The following is an 18,095-nucleotide window of genomic DNA, read 5'->3' as shown; positions in this document are numbered from 1 at the left end:
GACAATTATATTGATAGAACCCACAATCTATCTGCAATATTAAAGCTGATCTACCCGTTAAAAAAAAAAAAAAAAAAAAAAAATACAATACGAAATTAATCCTCAACATGTAAATTCTAATAATGTACACTCAGTGATTTCCAGGGAGATGAGACAGACAAGAACTTCAAACTGTTTTTCCAGCAGTCTCGCCCTCCAGGAGTTACAATCCTAACCTTCCCCCGCTGGTGTTACAGACATAGCTTTCCCCCACTGTTTCACTACAGGGCCTTCTGGAACCATCAGGGGGCCAATAAGCAGAGAGAAAGGAGGGTTCCAACCAGTCATCAGGGAGTTATATTGATCCTAGATCTCGGTAGTGGTTCACAGGAGGTCATTAACCGTAGAAACATTTATATGTCCTTAACAACCAACTGATGAATATTTGGAGTTGTGTGTTTGTGTGTGTGTATGTGTGTGAGTGCGTGCGTGCGCGTGTCTTAGATCCTAAACAAATTTGTGCACAAAATGTGAGAAAATAAGCTTTCTGTGCATAATTTCTGGGATCTTTTATTTCAGCTCATGAAATATGGGACCAACACTTTACATGCTGCATTTATATTTTTGTTTAGTATAAATAGTGTTCCTATTCCCTGCTTTAAAGAGCTGCTGGCCCAGATTACAAGTGCCTTTCTCTTTTAAAGGCTTCGCTCTGTTCTTGACCTGAACCTTCTACACATAAACCTTAGATAGCATCACTACACAGAGGGAGAGACAGAAACAGAGAGAGAGAGAGAGGAAAAGGTAGAAAGGGAGTGAGAAGGGAATGAAAGAGTTAAGAGGGAGAGTGAGAGTGAAGGTGAAGGGAAAACAGTCATGGAGAGAGAGAAAGAAAGGCAGAGAGGAGAGAAGGGGCAAGGAAAGGTTAGAAGAGCTGTTTGACGACATTGCAGAAGTTTATCGCTCCAAATTAATTTCAGTTATCTTTTCAATTAAGCCGGATTAACACTGAACTGAATACTAAACAAACCACATACATTGATACTCAAAAACATCCCTCTCCTCTCCTCGCTCATCTTCCTCTCCTATCATCTCCCCTCTCCTCTCTCCTATCATCTCCCCTCTCCTCTCCCGTCTCCTAGCCTCTCTTCTACCCCCCCCCCCCACGTGACACGTACAGTCACTAAGAGGAAAATACTCTTGATGATCTAATAATCCACATAAATAGTGCATTGCCTCCATACCTAGGACCAGTATATAAAGGTGATTATGCTGTGGATTGATTTGTTTGTGGCCTGCGGTTGCATGGCGGGCATAGCTACTGCACTACATTTACCGCTAGTAGTTCGTGTTAGCTACAGCTTCTTGGCACGGGTGGAGTGGGAATTGTGGGAAATGTGATCGTCTGGCTTCGGGATACGAGAGACCATGACAGGAACGCCAAACTGGGAATGTGTGGAAAGTGTGGCCCCGTTCATAGCCATGTGTGTGAGCCTTTGTTACAGATCTGTACATTACACACACACAAAGATTTTGTTGCAGTATCATGCATATGTTTAAATACAGCAGACAACAAATTGACAATACAGCGACCCTAGTCTCTGTCAGATTACCCTGCATTTTCCACGTTTGCATTTGGGCTTGTAAACCACTTGCAGACAATCAGGGATTAGGCCATTGGGATACACATGCCGTTCATGTTTGAGTTGCATTGTAGTAGGAACTCTCTGCTGTATTAGATTACGCTGCCAGCAGCGTTTCCACAACTGAGTCCATTTTATATGGTGGTTTTGGAGCAGTGGCTTCTTCCTTGCTGAGCGGCCTTACAGATTATGTCGATATAGGACTTGTTTTACTGTGGATATAGATAATTTTGGACCTGTTTCCTCCAGAATCTTCACAAGGTCCTTTGCTGTTGTTCTGGGATTGATTTGCACTTTTCACACCAAAGTACGTTCATCTCTAGGAGACAGAACGCGTCTCCTTCCTGAGCGGTACGGCGGCTGCGTGGTCCCATGGTGTTTATACTTGCGTACTATTGTTTGTACAGATGAACGTGGTACCTTCAGGCGTTTTGAAATTGCTCCTAAGGATGAACCAGACTTGTGGAGGTCTACAATTTTTTTCTGAGGTCTTGGCTGATTTCTTTTGATTTTCCCAAGATGTCAAGCAGAGGCACTGAGTTTGAAGGTAGGCCTTGAAATACATCCACAGGTACACCTCCAATTGACTCAAATTATGTCAATTAGCCTATCGGAAGCTTCCTATCGGAAGCGACTTGCCAAAACTATAGTTTGTTAACAAGAAATTTGTGGAGTGGTTGAAAAACGAGTTTTAATGACTCCAACCTAAGTGTTTGTAAACTTCCGACTTCAACTGTACATATGGACAGTACCATATCAAATAATCTAATGATTCTGCCTCTTCGCAGCAAAATCTGCAGAGCTGGGAAGGTTGTATCCCCCATATATATAACATTCTATTGGTTGCAAGAATGTTGTGTGGTAATATAAATTGAAGAATTCTAAGTGTTGAATCCAGCGTTGTTTTGTGTATCAGTTCATAAACCATGTGCCATGGAATCTGTACGTCAAAAATCTCTTCCCAACTATTTTGCAATCTATATGGCACGGCTGTCAATTTTTGGTCTTTAAATGAACCTGGTATACTTTATTATTTATCACAATTTTCTTTAACCAATTCTGCTCTTTAATGCAGTTACTAACTTTTTCTCTCTTCCATTTTTGCGGTAATGCTGAAATGAGTTGTTTGTAATTTTGGGTAGAGCAGACATTTCCATATGTTTTTATTAGCTGCATGTATGACATAACTACACCAGTCCTATTTATTTTTATTTTTTTTAATCAATTAGTATATTTGAGTTTAACCACAATATTTGTTCTGTCATTTCTGGTGTCACGACTTCCACCGAGGTCGGCTCCTCTCCTTGTTCGGGCGGCGTTCGGCGATCGACGTCACTGGCTTTCTAGCCATCGCCGCTCCATTTGGCATATTTCTATTAGTTTTGTCTTGTTCCATACACACCTGGTTTTCATTATCTAATCACACTGCATGTATTTAGTCCTCTGTTCCTCTCCATGTCTTCGTGTGTAATTGTTTATTGTTATGTGGGTATGTTCACGTGCTAGACTTTTGTACATGTTCTGTGTTTTGAGCACTTTGATGTAATTTTGTGCTTATTTATTGACTGGAATATAAGTGCACCTGTTAACTCTACTCTGCTCTCCTGCACCTGACTTCGCCTCCCATACACACCCGTAACATCTGGTGGATTAATTGAAATTGCAACCAACTTTCTATGGCGGAGTTTTAAAAATAGCGATATTTGGGAGATGATTTCCTTTTCGAATAACTGAAAGTGAGAGTTTGTAAACTGAATAAAGGGAAAAAGACCTTTCTTGAACATGAGGTGAGCCATTCTTACTAATTTGCTAGAGAACCAGTTCGGATTTAAGTATAACTTTTGTATTACTGAAGCCTTTAGTGAGATGTTTAATGCTTTAATATTTAATCATTTCTGCCCTCCGAATTAATATTCATTATATAAATAGGCGTATTTAATTTTGTCTGGCTTGCTGTTCCAAATAAAATAGAATATTTTTTTTCTCATATCATTTTCTAAACTGTTCGCTGTTCGGTGTAGGCAAGACCATAAGCAAATGGGTAAACTGGGATATGACTAAAGAGTTAATCAGGGTGATTTTTACACAAATAGAAAGGTATTTACCTTTCCATGGTAGTAAGATCTTATCTATTTTTTTTCATGAATCATCAGCGTACAATGACACCTTTTGTTTTTAAGCCCTGTATTTCTAATCCCTTGATATTATTCTTGGATCTGACTTTAATAGCTAACATTTCGATGGCCATAATAAATAGATATGCCGATAGTGGACAACCTTGTTTTACTCCTCTTGACAGCTTAAAACTTTCTGAGAAGTAGCCATTATTTACTATTTTACACCTAGGGTTACTATACATGATTTTAACCCATTTTATAAGATATTCTCCAGCCGTACTTTATCGTTTTCAAAGTCAGGTATGAATAGCAGGCCTGGTTTCACAGATTTGTCATAGTGTTCTATTGTTTCCAGTACTTGCCTTATATTATCACCAATGTATAGTCCATGTAAAAAACCTGTCTGATTAGAATTAATAATGTCCGACAATACTTTTTTAATACTATGCGCTATACATTTTGCTAGAATTTTTGCATCACAACACTGAAGTGTAAAGGGAGTCCACATTTTTAAAAGGACTGGATCTTTATATTTCCCACTTGTATCCTGTTTCAGTAATATTGAAATCATACCTTCTTGTTTTGTGTCTGATAATATACCATTTACATAGGAGTGGTAAAAACATGCTAATAACAGTCCTCTGAGTATATCAAAAATGTTTTGGTACACCTCAACTAATGTCTAGTGTTTATGTAATAAACAAAAGGAAAATGCTGTTCTGAAACACACGGCTTATCCAATGAAACATGAAAGATATGGATATAAAAGAGGAGCGAAATGGATGTAGAAAATGGAGGGAGGAAGAGAAAGAAAATACAGGGAGGTTTTGGTGGGGGAGGATGAGGGTAAGCAGGGATGGAAGAGGGATGAGACAGAAGAGAGGGAGAGGGAGAGAGAGAGAGAGAGAGAGAGAGAGAGAGAGAGAGAGAGAGAGAGAGAGAGAGAGAGAGAGAGAGAGAGAGAGAGAGAGAGACTGCAGCTTGACTATAGGCCACGTCTGGACAAATGGATATCGATAGATCATATAGCCACAAAAACAGCTGATGGGATTGAACTAGCCAGACAGAGATGAGAAGGGGGCGGTGTGTATGTTTGTGTGTAGACGTGCTATAAATAATGTTGAGCTGAATTTGCCAAACTGTCTCTGTGGTCAGTCACAATAAAGGCCAGACTTTAGACTTCCGGATGCCCTACACCCACCCACACACACACACCACTCTAATCATTACTTTGCACACTCTGCATTATTTGAACCCATATCCTGGAATCAAATACCGGCCTCCCTCCCTCCCTCCCTTCTCTTTCTTTCTCTCTCCCTCTTTCTCTCCCTCTCCACTTTTCGCTCACTCTCCCCATTCTCTCTCCCTCTCCTCCATTCTCTGTCCCTCTCCCCCACTCTCTCTCTCCCTCCCCCACTCTCTCTCCCTCTCCCCATCTCTCCCTCCCCCACTCCCTCTCCCTTGATACTTTGTGGAGACAATCACAGCGTTGTCTTGTCTGTCAATACCAAGCTTTCTTCTTATTGTGTCTCTGCTCTATTCAACGGTAATTCCAACTGCTACAACACACAAAAGGACTACGTTTGTACCTGTGTTTGTACACACGTGTGTGTGTATGCAAGTGTGTATGTGTTTTTGTGCATTTTACAATGTGCAGCGTCACTTTTCAATAAGAGCGTGAAGCAGCTATTGGCCGACAGCGGCGCAGCAGGAATGTATTTCATCGAGCAGGGCAGAGGCACGTCAATGCTGTCTGCTGTTGTAAAAATGGATTGTGAGGGATTCAGAGCAGACAACACAATGTAACACAATGTAACAGATTACTGCAATGTCAAGGTGATAGGAGGCTTATTTATGAAGTGTTTGTTAAAGGGTTCTAACACCAGTTTATTCCAGATAGCCTTAGAGGGATTTGTAAAGAGAGGGAGGGATGCACTGGGTTTTGGGAATGGCAGAAAGGACTTTGTCTTTGCCGAACACACACGCACACACACGCACAGTGGTAGGCTACCTCTGATTTGATATTGTTGTCTCCGAAGCAGAGGTGTTGGAGGTAGGCTGCAGCGTTGGACTGGACTGAAGGGAACTGGTGCTGTAGCATCTGAATCACTTCAGGTAACTCTGGATCCCTCCATCCAAACTCCCTGCAGAAAGAGAGAGGGTGGGGGTGGAGAGAAAGAGAGAGGGGGAAAAGAGGGGGGAGATAGAGAGAGAAAGGGAGAGAATGAGAAAATATGTAATTGTTAGATGATTATACAGCACAACACAGTACCCGAAGGCGACATTTATTTCCGAGGTTGAAGACCATAAGATCGTTAGTTGTGTGGGTGTGTGAGGCCAGTCACCACCGTTATTCCATTAGGTTTAACACTCCCACTGATACGCAGGACAAAGTGAAATAAATGTTTTCTCTCACATCATTATGGAGGAAATGGTTTTCTTTATTATGTTATCCTTCTCACATGGTTGTTGTGGAATGCAGAGAAATTAGAAATACAGGAGGGATAGAATACCTACTGTGTTGCTCACCACTGCTATAATACTTTACCCCTCTTTCTCTCTCTGTCTCTCAATGTGTCCCTGTCTCTCTCTCTCTGTCTATCTGTCTCTCTCTCTCGCTCTCTCTCTCTCTGTCTCTTTCTCGCTCTGTCTCTTTCTCGCTCTGTCTCTCTCTCGCTCTCTCTCTCTCTCGCTCTGTCTCTTTCTCGCTCTGTCTCTCTCTCGCTCTCTCTGTCTCTTTCTCGCTCTGTCTCTCGCTCTCTCTCTCTCGCTCTGTCTCTTTCTCGCTCTGTCTCTCTCTCTCTCTCTCTCTCGCTCGGTCTCTTTCTCGCTCTGTCTCTCTCTCTCTCTCTCTCTCGCTCTGTCTCTTTCTCGCTCTGTCTCTCTCTCTCTCTCTCTCTCTCGCTCTGTCTCTTTCTCGCTCTGTCTCTCTCTCGCTTTCTCTCTCTCTCTCTCGCTCTGTCTCTTTCTCGCTCTGTCTCTCTCTCGCTCTGTCAATTCAATTTAAGGGGCTTTATTGGCAGGGGAAACATATGTTTACATTGCCAAAGCAAGTGAAATAGATCATAAACAAAAGTGGAATAAACAATAAAAAATTACCAGTAAACATTACACTGACAAATGTTCCAAAAGAAAAAAGACATTTCAAATGTCATATTTTGTCTATATTAAGTGTTGTAACGATGTACAAATAGTTGAAGTAAAAAATGGAAAATAAATGAACATAAATATCGGTTGTATTTACAATGGTGTTTGTTCTTCACCGGTTGCCCTTTCCTTGTGGCAACAGGTCACAAAACTTGCTGCTGTGATTGCACACGGGTATTTCACCCAATAGATATGGGAGTTTATCAAAATTGGAACTGTTTTTCGAATTCTTTGTTGGTCTGTGTAAAATACGTGTCACTAATATGGTCATACATTTGGCAGAAGGTTAGGAAGTGCATCTCAGTTTCCACCTCATTTTGTGGGCAGTGTGCACACTGGTCTTCTCTTGAGAGCCAGGTCTGCCTTCGGCGGCCTTTCTCAATTGCAAGGCTAAGCTCACTGAGTCTGTACATAGTCAAAGATTTCCTTAATTTTGGGTCAGTCACAATGGTCAGGTATTCTGCCACTGTGTACTCTCTGTTTAGGGCCAAATAGCAGTCTAGTTTGCTCTGTTTTTTGTAAATTCTTTCCAATGTGTCAATTATCTTTTAGTTTTCTCATGATTTGCCTGCACTGTAACAAATTGATGTAGTTTTCTACAGTAAAAACGCACAGTAATTCCCTGTTTTATCCATTAACAATTTAATGATGTAGACTGCAATGCATCTTGGGTCGCCGAACGATTACAGTTTGTAACAGTGAATTTTACAGTACATGTTACGCAAACAAAATACAGGATTGGATTAAGGTATTAACCTGTCTTTTCGGGTGAATTCTTGTACAAGACCCCTACACTGAAGCAGCCATCAAGTGGGTTAAATCATATTTCACATTCATCAGCCATACAATGAGAAGACGACTTCTCACTAGGACACGGCTCCCGATGTAAAATAACCTACAGAATCACATAGCCTATTTTAAACAATTGACCATTTGGGCACATCGCGCTTTCCACATGCCCGGGCAGTCTCATGATGGAAGCGAATATCTGCAATTGCGGTCAGTAGGCTACATGAAATTTGTTTAATTTTGAGAGAACATTTTGCATCGGGAGCCCGTGAATCGATTTGAAAACATCAAGTGTCTCTGCGAGCCATCTGTCCAAAACTGTTATAATTAATAGCCTATTCCATGTTCTGTTATCCCCAAATATTTTTGCATGTGAGCTAATAGCTAGATGTGCGCTCCCTTAGCTAAATGTTGGAACGTTGTTTGAATCAAGATGGAATAATTTCTAGATGTATTTTCGTTATGTCAGTTATGGCTTGATGGTTCGAATGTGTAATCAATCTGTCTGTCCATTGGCGAGCTAGCTGCATTATAGCTGTCATTTGAGGTGAATTTAGGTGAACTATTCTCAGCCACAAATGTCAGCTTGAATTGAATTGTTTATATAACTTGTATTTTGGGGATTTGGATTCTAGAAATAAGGACAGGCTACTGCAGCTTGAACTGAGATAGCTGATTTATTTACATTTTTATTATTATCCAGAATCAACCTTACACAGTTAAAATGTTTCAGTGTAAATCGTGTATGAATCTAATACAGTAGTATCATTCAGACAGCACATTAAAATTGATAGAAATTCACCCAATTGCTATTTAAATTGTGGTGTGCCCAAAATGTTCCCGTGCATTCAGGCAATTTACTGCCTTTGAGTCTCACTTACATGCTGACCACACCGCTGGCGTCATGTGAGTGAGTGAGTGAGCCTTGCAAAATAAATGTACACATACAGCTGAAGTCGAAAGTTTACATACACTTAGGTTGGAGTCATTAAAACTCGCTTTTCAACCACTCCACAAATTTCTTGTTAACAAACTATAGTTTTGGCAAGTCGGTTAGGACATCTACTTTGTGCATGACACAAGTAATTTTTCCAACAATTGTTCACAGACATAGATTATTTCAGTTATAATTCACTGTATCACAATTCCAGTAGGACAGAAGTTTACATACACTAAGTTGACTGTGCCTTTAAACAGCTTGGAAAATTCCAGAAAATGTTGTCATGGCTTTAGAAGCTTTTGATAGGCTAATTGACATTATTTGAGTCTATTAGAGGTGTACCTGTGGATGTATTTCAAGGCCTACCTTCAAACTCAGTGCCTCTTTGCTTGACATCATGAGAAAATCAAAAGAAATCAGCCAAGACCTCAGAAAAAAATTGTAGACCTCCACAAGTCTGGTTCATGCATGGGAGCAATTTCCAAACGTCTGAAGGTACCACGTTCATCTGTACAAACAATAGTACGCAAGTATAAACACCATGGGACCACGCAGCCGTCATACCACTCAGGAAGGAGACGCGTTCTGTCTCCTAGAGATGAACGTACTTTGGTGCGAAAAGTGCAAATCAATCCCAGAACAACAGCAAAGGACCTTGTGAAGATGCTGGAGGAAACAGGTACAAAAGTATCTATATCCACAGTAAAACGAGTCCTATAATCGGCATAATCTGAAAGGCCGCTCAGCAAGGAAGAAGCCACTACTCAAAAAAACGCCATAAAGGAGCCAGAATACGGTTTGCAACTGCACATGGGGACAAAGATTGTACTTTTTGGAGAAATGTCCTCTGGTCTGATGAAACAAAAATAGAACTGTTAGGCCATAATGACCATCATTATGTTTGGAGGAAAAAGGGGGAGGCTTGCAAGCCGAAGAACACCATCCTGACAGTGAAGCACGGGGGTGGCAGCATCATGTTGTGTGGGTGCTTTGCTGCAGGAGGGACTGGTGCACTTCACAAAATAGATGGCATCATGAGGCAGGGAAATTATGTGGATATATTGAAGCAACATCTAAAGACATCAGTCAGGAAGTTCAAGCTTGGTCGCAAATGGGTCTTCCAAATGGACAATGACCCCAAGCATACTTCCAAAATTGTGGCAAAATGGCTTAAGGACAACAAAGTCAAGGTATTGGAGTGGTCATCACAAAGCCCTGACCTCAATCCTTTAGAAAATTTGTGGGCAGAACTGAAAAAGTGTGTGCCAGCAAGGAGGCCTACAAACCTGACTCAATTACACCATTTCTGTCAGGAGGAATGGGCCAAAATTCACCCAACTTATTGTGGGAAGCTTGTGGAAGGCTACCTGAAACGTTTGACCCAAGTTAAACAATTTAAAGGCAATGCTACCAACTACTAATTGGGTGTATGTAAACTTCTGACCCACTGGGAATGTGATGAAGCAAATAAAAGCTGAAATAAATCACTCTCTACTATTATTCTGACATTTCACATTCTTAAAATAAAGTGGTGATTCTAACTGACCAAAGACAGGAAATTGTAGGAGAACTAAATGTCAGGAATTGTGAAAAACTGAGTTTAAATGTATTTGGCTAAGGGGTATGTAAACTTCCGACTTCAACTGTACATGTTATTCAATCATTGCACCCACACTGCTCACGCGCCTCAGCGAGCGTCTGTGTGGCCAGGGGCTAAAATAGACATTGGTTCTATTTGTGATGCTCAACGTGCTGCAAGTCCGGCCTCTCCCATCTCCTCATTGGTTTTTGGAGGCATATACCCACGTGGATGATTGAAAGATGAACTTAGGTCCACACTCGGGTCGGTTGTAGTAATGCTGTAAAGTTGGTTGCCAACCGCCATATAAAGTCCAAAGAAGAAAAAGAAGCCTGAAGAAAGGAGGAGAGATGACGAGAAACTAATTCGGTTTACAGTTTTATCTGTGTATTAATTGTCGGAGTAGAGGACCTTGTGCATTTCAGGTAAAATAACAACCCAATGTTTATATCCCAGGACAAATAAGCTAGCAACAGCAAGCTAGCTAGCTAAGTTGCCATAAATGTTTAATGCCTTTTGACCTGTCCCCAAATTAATATAATTGGTTCAGAGTTTGTTTTGATATTTCAACCTGCGTGTCCTGATCGCTTCTGGTGTGGGTGAACAAAATCAACATGCGCACAAGGACGTACACACGCGTCCGGTTTGGTCAGCATGTTATACAGAGATCACAAGGGATATCAAAGATCTGTGAAAAGTGCACAATTTCAACCAGCAGACAAATTTTTTATTTGCCCAATAGACATTTGTCAGTTCAGATGTTTACATTTGACTGAATTTATTTCTCATTTGGAGGATCATTTGCAGTGTTGATGAAGCTCTCTTTTAAAAAAATCTTACACTGTTTTATTTAAAGCTTCAGGCAAAGTTATTGTTACCTGCCTCTGTCATTCAGTCTATTATTGAAGAATTTCAAGATATTCATGACCTTAGTCAATCACATCTTCTTTCAAAGCGAAAGTATAAATTGGGTGTACTTGGCATTCCTGAGAAGGATATAAAAATGTAATTCAAGAGCTCCAAAAGGAGGATCTTCTCAAGGCCTATAACGGTTCTTTACAAACAGATCAGTGTCAGAAGACTATCTTTAAAAACACTTTCAATTATGTTGAACCTGTGCCCTTGTATTTAGGAACTAATGAATCTGGGAAAGAGTGCTTTGCCCAGTGTGTCCCTATAAATAAAACACTCAGTGCCCTTTTTGAGTCAGGGACATTCAAGACACAGTATGAGAAAGCACACACCCACATCTCTGATAAGGAAATCTTTCAAGATATTCGGGATGTACAGTATATTGCAGACAATGTTTTACTTAAAACAGAAGCATCATCTTTAGCCTTAATACTATATCAATATGCATTTGAGGTTGCAAATCCTTTGGGATCAGGGAAAAGAAACACAAGGTGCTTGCTTTCTATCTTACTCTATGTGACATTTTGGCTTATAACAGGTCAAATATTGATCACATGCAACTAGTCCTTCTGTGCAGAGAGCAAGATTTTGGATAGGAATTAGTTCTTTACCCATTGCTAAGATATATTAAGGAGCTAAAGGATGGTGGTATTGTTTTAGCAGATGGATGTGTTTTGAGAGGTGCTTTATGTGCCATAGCTAGAGATAATCTGGGATCTCACAGTATCGGGGGCTTTGTGGAAAATCTTAGCCGGAGTACATATTGCGATATTGTGACATTGACAGACCAACATTTGAGTCTATTCCACTGTCAACTTGTTCAACAAGAACTTCCCAGTCCTATAAAGAAGATGTACTGTACAGTACATAGAAGCTAATGACAAGGACAGTGCATGTGGTGTCAAATTTGATTCTCTATTTTATGAGTTTAGATACTTCTATGTTTGCCAGCCTGGACTGCCTCCTTGCCTTGGTCATGATCACTTAAAGGGAATTGTCTCTTTTGACCTTGCACTGTTCATTAATCATTTGGTCAATCAAGAGAAACACTTTACATGTTTAGAATTGAACAGATGCATCAGCCAATTTAAATACCCTAGGAGTGATGGTAATGACTAACCTCCTGAGATAAGCCCTGGCAGTGAGAAGCTACAGTTGAAGTCGGAAGTTTAAATACACTTAGGTTGGAGACATTAAAACTCATTTTTCAACCACTCCACAAATTTCATGTTAACAAACTATAGTTTTGGCAAGTCGGTTAGGACATCTACTTTGTGCATGACACAAGTAATTTTTCCAACAATTGTTTACAGACAGATTATTTCACTTATAATTCACTGTATCCCAATTCCAGTGGGTCAGAAGTTTACATACACTAAGTTGACTGTGCCTTTAAACAGCTTGGAAAATTCCAGAAATTATGTCATGGCTTTAGAAGCTTCTGATAGGCTAATTGACATCATTTGAGTCAATTGGAGGTGTACCTGTGGATGTATTTCAAGGCCTACCTTCAAACTCAGTGCCTCTTTGCTTGGCATCATGAGAAAATCAAAAGAAATCAGACAATATTTGTTTTTGTAGACCTCCACAAGTTTGGTTCATCCTTGGGAGCAATTTCAAAACGCCTGAAGATACCATGTTCATCTGTACAAACAATAGTACGCAAGTATAAACATCATGGGACCACGCAGCCGTCCTACCGCTCAGGAAGGAGACGCGTTCTGTCTCCTAGAGATGAACGTACTTTGGTGCGAAAAGTGCAAATCAATCCCAGAACAACAGCAAAGGACCTTGTGAAGATGCTGGAGGAAACAGGTACAAAAGTATCTATATCCACAGTAAAACGAGTCCTATAATCGACATAATCTGAAAGGCCGCTCAGCAAGGAAGAAGCCACTGCTCCAAAACCACCATAAAAAAGCCAGACTACGGTTTGCAACTGCACATGGGTACAAAGATTGTACTTTTTGGAGAAGTGTCCTCTAGTCTGATGAAACAAAAATAGAACTGTTTGGCCATAATGACCATTGTTATGTTTGGAGGAAAAGGGGGAGGCTTGCAAGCCGAGGAACATTATCCCAACCGTGAAGCACGGGGGTGGCAGCATCATGTTGTGGGGGTGCTTTGCTGCAGGAGGGACTGGTGCACTTCACAAAATAGATGGCATCATGAGGGAGGAAAATTATGTGGATATATTGAAGCAACATCTCAAGACATCAGTCAGGAAGTTAAAGCTTGGTCACAAATGGATCTTCCAAATGGACAATGACCCCAAGCAAACTTCCAAAATTGTGGCAAAATGGCTTAAGGACAACAAAGTGAAGGTATTGGAGTGGCCATCACAAAGCCCTGACCTCAATCCTATAGAAGATGTGCGGGCAGATCTTTGAAAGCTTGTGCGAGCAAGGAGGCCTACAAACCTGACTCAGTTGCACCAGCTCTGTCAGGAGGAATGGGCCAAAATTCACCCAACTTATTGTGGGAAGCTTGTGGAAGGCTACCTGAAACGTTTGACCCAAGTTAAACAATTTAAAGGCAATGCTACCAAATACTAATTGAGTGTATGTACACTTCTGACCCACTGGGAATGTGATGAAAGAAATAAAAGCTGAAATAAATAATTCTCTCTACTATTATTCTGACATTTCACATGCTTAAAATAAAGTGGTGATCCTAAATGACCTAAGACACTAGGATTAAATGTCAGGAATTGTAAAAAACTGAGTGTCACGTTCCTGACCGGTTTTCTGTTATTTTGTATGTGTTTGACGGTCAGGGCGTGAGTTTGGGTGGGTAGTCTATGTTATGTGTTTCTATGTTGGTTAAAGGGTGACCTGATATGGCTCTCAATTAGAGGCAGGTGGTTTTCATTTCCTCTGATTGAGAGCCATATTAAGGTAGGTGTTTTCACATTGATTGTTGTGGGTGGTTGTCTCCTGTGTCTGTGTCTATGTACGTTGCGCCACACGGGACTGTTTCGGTTTGTTTGTTCGTTCGTTCGGTTTATGTAGTCTGTTCCTGTTTCATGCGTTCTTCGTGTCATGTAAGTTCTTATGTTCAGGTTCGTCTACGTCGTTTGTTATTTTTGTTAGTTATTCAAGTATAGTTCGTTTTTGTCTTGTTCAATAAATATCATGTCATATCACGAAGCTGCATTTTGGTTCAATCCCTGCTCCTCCTCTTCGGATGAAGAGGAGGAGGAACGCCGTTACACTGAGTTTAAATGTATTTGGCTAAGGTGTATGTAAACTTCCGACTTCAACTGTAAGTGGATATGCTGTACAAAACTGGTGTCTGTTGAGAGTACTCCCCCTCTTAGTAGGAGATCGAATAAAAAATTTACCAGATAGTGGTGTACGGCAGTTGATTTAGCTCCAAAGACAAATGGACGGATACATACAGTATGTGCATCAGCCATTACTGCTGACCAGGTGTCTTCAAGTCCTTATTGATGAATATACCAATTTCAGAGCTGAGAATTTTCCTGGCAAACCCCTCAAGCCAATGCACCATTATCTCTGCCATTACCCAGAGCTTATCATTAGGTTCGGGCCACTTATTTGTCTCTGTACGTTGAGGTTCGAAAGTACGTATACTTACTTCAAGCAGTGTGTACGGAAATTGCACAACTTTAACAATCTACGTGGGACTCTAGCAGAGAGACACCAACTGTTCCAAGCCTATTTAAGTGCTGGCAGTTTATTTCCGCCTCTCATTCAAGTAGAAAAGGGAACTGACTTTTATGCCACTGATTACAACAAGAAGATTGAGGATTCAGTCGCTGCATTTCACTTCAAATTTATATAACACAGTTGTTTTAAATGATATCACTGTCAAAAGCACAAAGTACAGAAAGGGAATGTATGTTGTGATGGGGAAAGATGAGGATGGATTGGAAATGGGTGAGATGAAGTTGATCCTGGTCCATTGCTACTCTTCTGTTTATTCTGTTTTAATGAGGCAGCAGGCTGTGCAGCTAGTTGATTGAGGTATTCACTGCCTTACAGGAGTAGCCCAAGACTCAAACTTTATCTGCATTAAGCATGAAGACCTTGTTGATTATTACCCCTTAGTGGTGTACAAGGTATTTGGCAAATCAATGATGATCCTTCATCATTCTTTCCCTTTGTTGTAGAGCCATAAAACCGCTAGGAGAGGAGATAAGAGAGGCAGTATTGTCTGTGCTACCAGATTTGCAAGAGCAGACACTTTATCCCTCCTGGACAAGCTAGCAAGTGTGGGAGTAGAGGGAAAGCCAGACCTTCAATTTCTTTAAGAAGAAGACCTACAGGAGCACACCAGACCAATACAATGCCGGAAGCAGCTAAATGCATGGAGATTTGAAGGTATTACATTTGGCTAAAAGATTTACAAGTACTGTACAGTTGAGAGGAAATGTTTGGAATTGTATTACTTTAGATTTCTGAGTTGAGCAATTATTTTACTTCCAGGACAAGCAAGGAGTTACACAGCTGGTGCCATCAAGGATACATCAACATTTGAGCCATCAAGCCCGTCCCCTTCACAGTCATCCTCCACATCCAGCACAACCCTGTCAACAACCAGTACGACCAGTACTGTAGACCTGGACATCTGGCTGGAGAACGTCACTGTCCCTTAGGGGAAAATGTCCATGAACCTGAGATCAGCCATCCCTAGAGGTACACGGCCAACCACGGGAGAACGAAGAGAGATGGTAAGAATTAAAGTAGATGCAATGAGAGTTATTGAGCCTAATCCGACCAGAGCAGATTGCTGTACAATAGCCAAGAAGATGATACAACAGTACCCGAAAGGCTTCGCTGATACAATGAGAGATGGCACAACAATTGGGAGTGGCTATGGATCCCTCTTAAATCAGATGAAAACATGCATTGAGCATAAGAATCATGATAATCCTATGGTATGGCTAAGAAAGAGAAAAACACTCTCAGGCTCATTGACTGTAATCAGTGCAAGAGGGCCGACTTTCCCAAAGAAGAAACGTAAGAAACTTTGGAGGCAAAGTGTAAGGAAATGGAGCAGCTTTATTCCAGAGAAGGGCCGGCAGGAGGTGACAGAGGACAACTCTCGCAGCTCATGCAAGCGACATTTTACTTACAGCGCTGTACCATCAACGCTTGCCCAGCACCTAAGATAGCCGAGCTGAGAAGTGGCCGTACCTTTTCACACAGAAGGAACTCTACAACCACTTCAAGTTACCGACAGATGTCTCAATCCTGGAAAAAATTGATGCAACAATGGTAGAAAAAGGAAAGATTATTATACAATACTTCCACTACAAACCAACAAATGAAGAGGTTTTGCACATCCTGTCAAGGTTTAAAAAGGTTGGAGAGACTGCAGTTGGCCCTTGTGTTGTCCTCCTGCTGATGTCCTATTTCAAAGAAAGGACGGATGCACTCCTTCTACAGGCCGATGTGAGTTTTACATGAATGTGCATCTTATGCATAAGATAATACTTTTCTGTGTAATTTTAGAAGTTTAAAATGATGATGTGCCAAATGTTCAAAATATGTGAATTTAAAGTTATAGAATTTGTTGTTTTATATCGTTCATATCTTATATAAGATATATAAAATATATCTTATATCTTTTATATCTTGTATATCTTATATCTTTGTGTCATAACTCTCCTGTGACGATCTGAAGGATCAGGTTACAATGGGTCCACTCTACAGCGTGCTCTGGGAGAGCGGGAAGTCGACTGTTTTATGGCGGTCATAAAATACGCTGCCTCTGTAATCTGTAGTGTTCGAGGTTGGAATGTAAACTGTGGAACACAGAGAGACCCTTGGACATCTAAAGTTTGAATAATTAAACAATATTTATATTTTTGAGAATGTTTGAGTGGTCCGTGGACACTTAAGGGACAGTCGTTACGAGTGTGTTTCATTTGGTGATCTCATGAGGGACAGGAAACACTCATTACTGTGTCTTTGGTTGTGTACACTTCTTAATTATGGGGTTTACATCTAAATATTGTGAAACGCATATGATAAAACATGAAACTATTTGTGAAAAGATGTAATGTGATGTTAACCTTCTAAATGAGAAAATATGGGTTTTCATATAAAGTTAACCAAATCAGTGGCCCCGCCCACGTGAGCATAGACATTACGTTGGCGTCATGGACCGCTCTTTTCTCAGAAGTGTATAAAACCCACTCCTGACAAAATTTACATTAGACTAGAAAACATAGAGCTGACGCTATATGTTGAAATGGTTAAGAACTACAACTCTACAGGCCCAGGAGACCAGACAGCGTGTAGTGTTGGCTACATGGCTGGAAATGGTTCAACTCTGAGACTATCAATCACTACAGTATAAGAGGAAATCCTAGACGTAGAATTACTAGTCTGCAGCTGGAAATTACGTAAATCTAGTACGAGAATACCGACAACCGCGGAAGCATCTATTCTATGCAACGACCATCTGTACGCCTGACGTATACAATACAACAGACACTATCCAGAGCCGCTGAGAAAGCGACAACTACGAAAGACATTGTAACTTCTGGGGAAGTTAACCAGAGACTCTCTGATGAACTGACTCTCCAGCAGATGGACCGGCGAATCCACCAGAGAAGACAACAATGACATACAGTACGGGCGTAAATATATACATTGCAATTATTTTCAAATGAGCAGCCGTTCATGTGCAAAGGATTAGCATTTCCATGAATAGAATTATCAACTGTGTGTAGTGAATCCATTTTGTCTTTCACGATTTTATCTGTCCCCACCCCTTTCCATTGTCTACCAAGCCACCATACCGGTTTAGCCCACTAGGGACTTATCAATGCATTGTGTTAGTAACCAATAACTATATTGTTTGTTTATGTATTTCTGTGATTTGATTAGTTAGTTAGTAAATAAATAATTAAGCCAATTTGTATATTGCTGATTCATTATGGAGGCTAGGGTTTGCGACGTTCAGTAATGAGAACTGATGAGGTACAATTCATTAATAAGCAACTGTTTTGATAA

At 40.7% G+C, this 18,095-nt stretch overlaps 1 protein-coding gene across 1 annotated transcript in view; it reads right to left on the bottom strand.

Annotated features, from left to right (window-relative positions):
• LOC120027847 (catenin delta-2-like) overlaps nucleotides 1-18,095 on the bottom strand; it is a 311,487-nt gene that overhangs the window by 49,462 nt on the left and 243,930 nt on the right. The window contains exon 13 of the mRNA XM_038972919.1: nucleotides 5,751-5,883. Coding sequence (XP_038828847.1) covers nucleotides 5,751-5,883 — 133 coding nt within the window. The remainder of the gene's footprint in view (nucleotides 1-5,750; nucleotides 5,884-18,095) is intronic.

The sequence above is a fragment of the Salvelinus namaycush genome, chromosome 33, assembly GCF_016432855.1.
Source record: "Salvelinus namaycush isolate Seneca chromosome 33, SaNama_1.0, whole genome shotgun sequence".
Classification (NCBI taxonomy): domain Eukaryota; kingdom Metazoa; phylum Chordata; class Actinopteri; order Salmoniformes; family Salmonidae; genus Salvelinus; species Salvelinus namaycush.
This window is presented reverse-complemented; position numbering and strand designations above follow the sequence as displayed.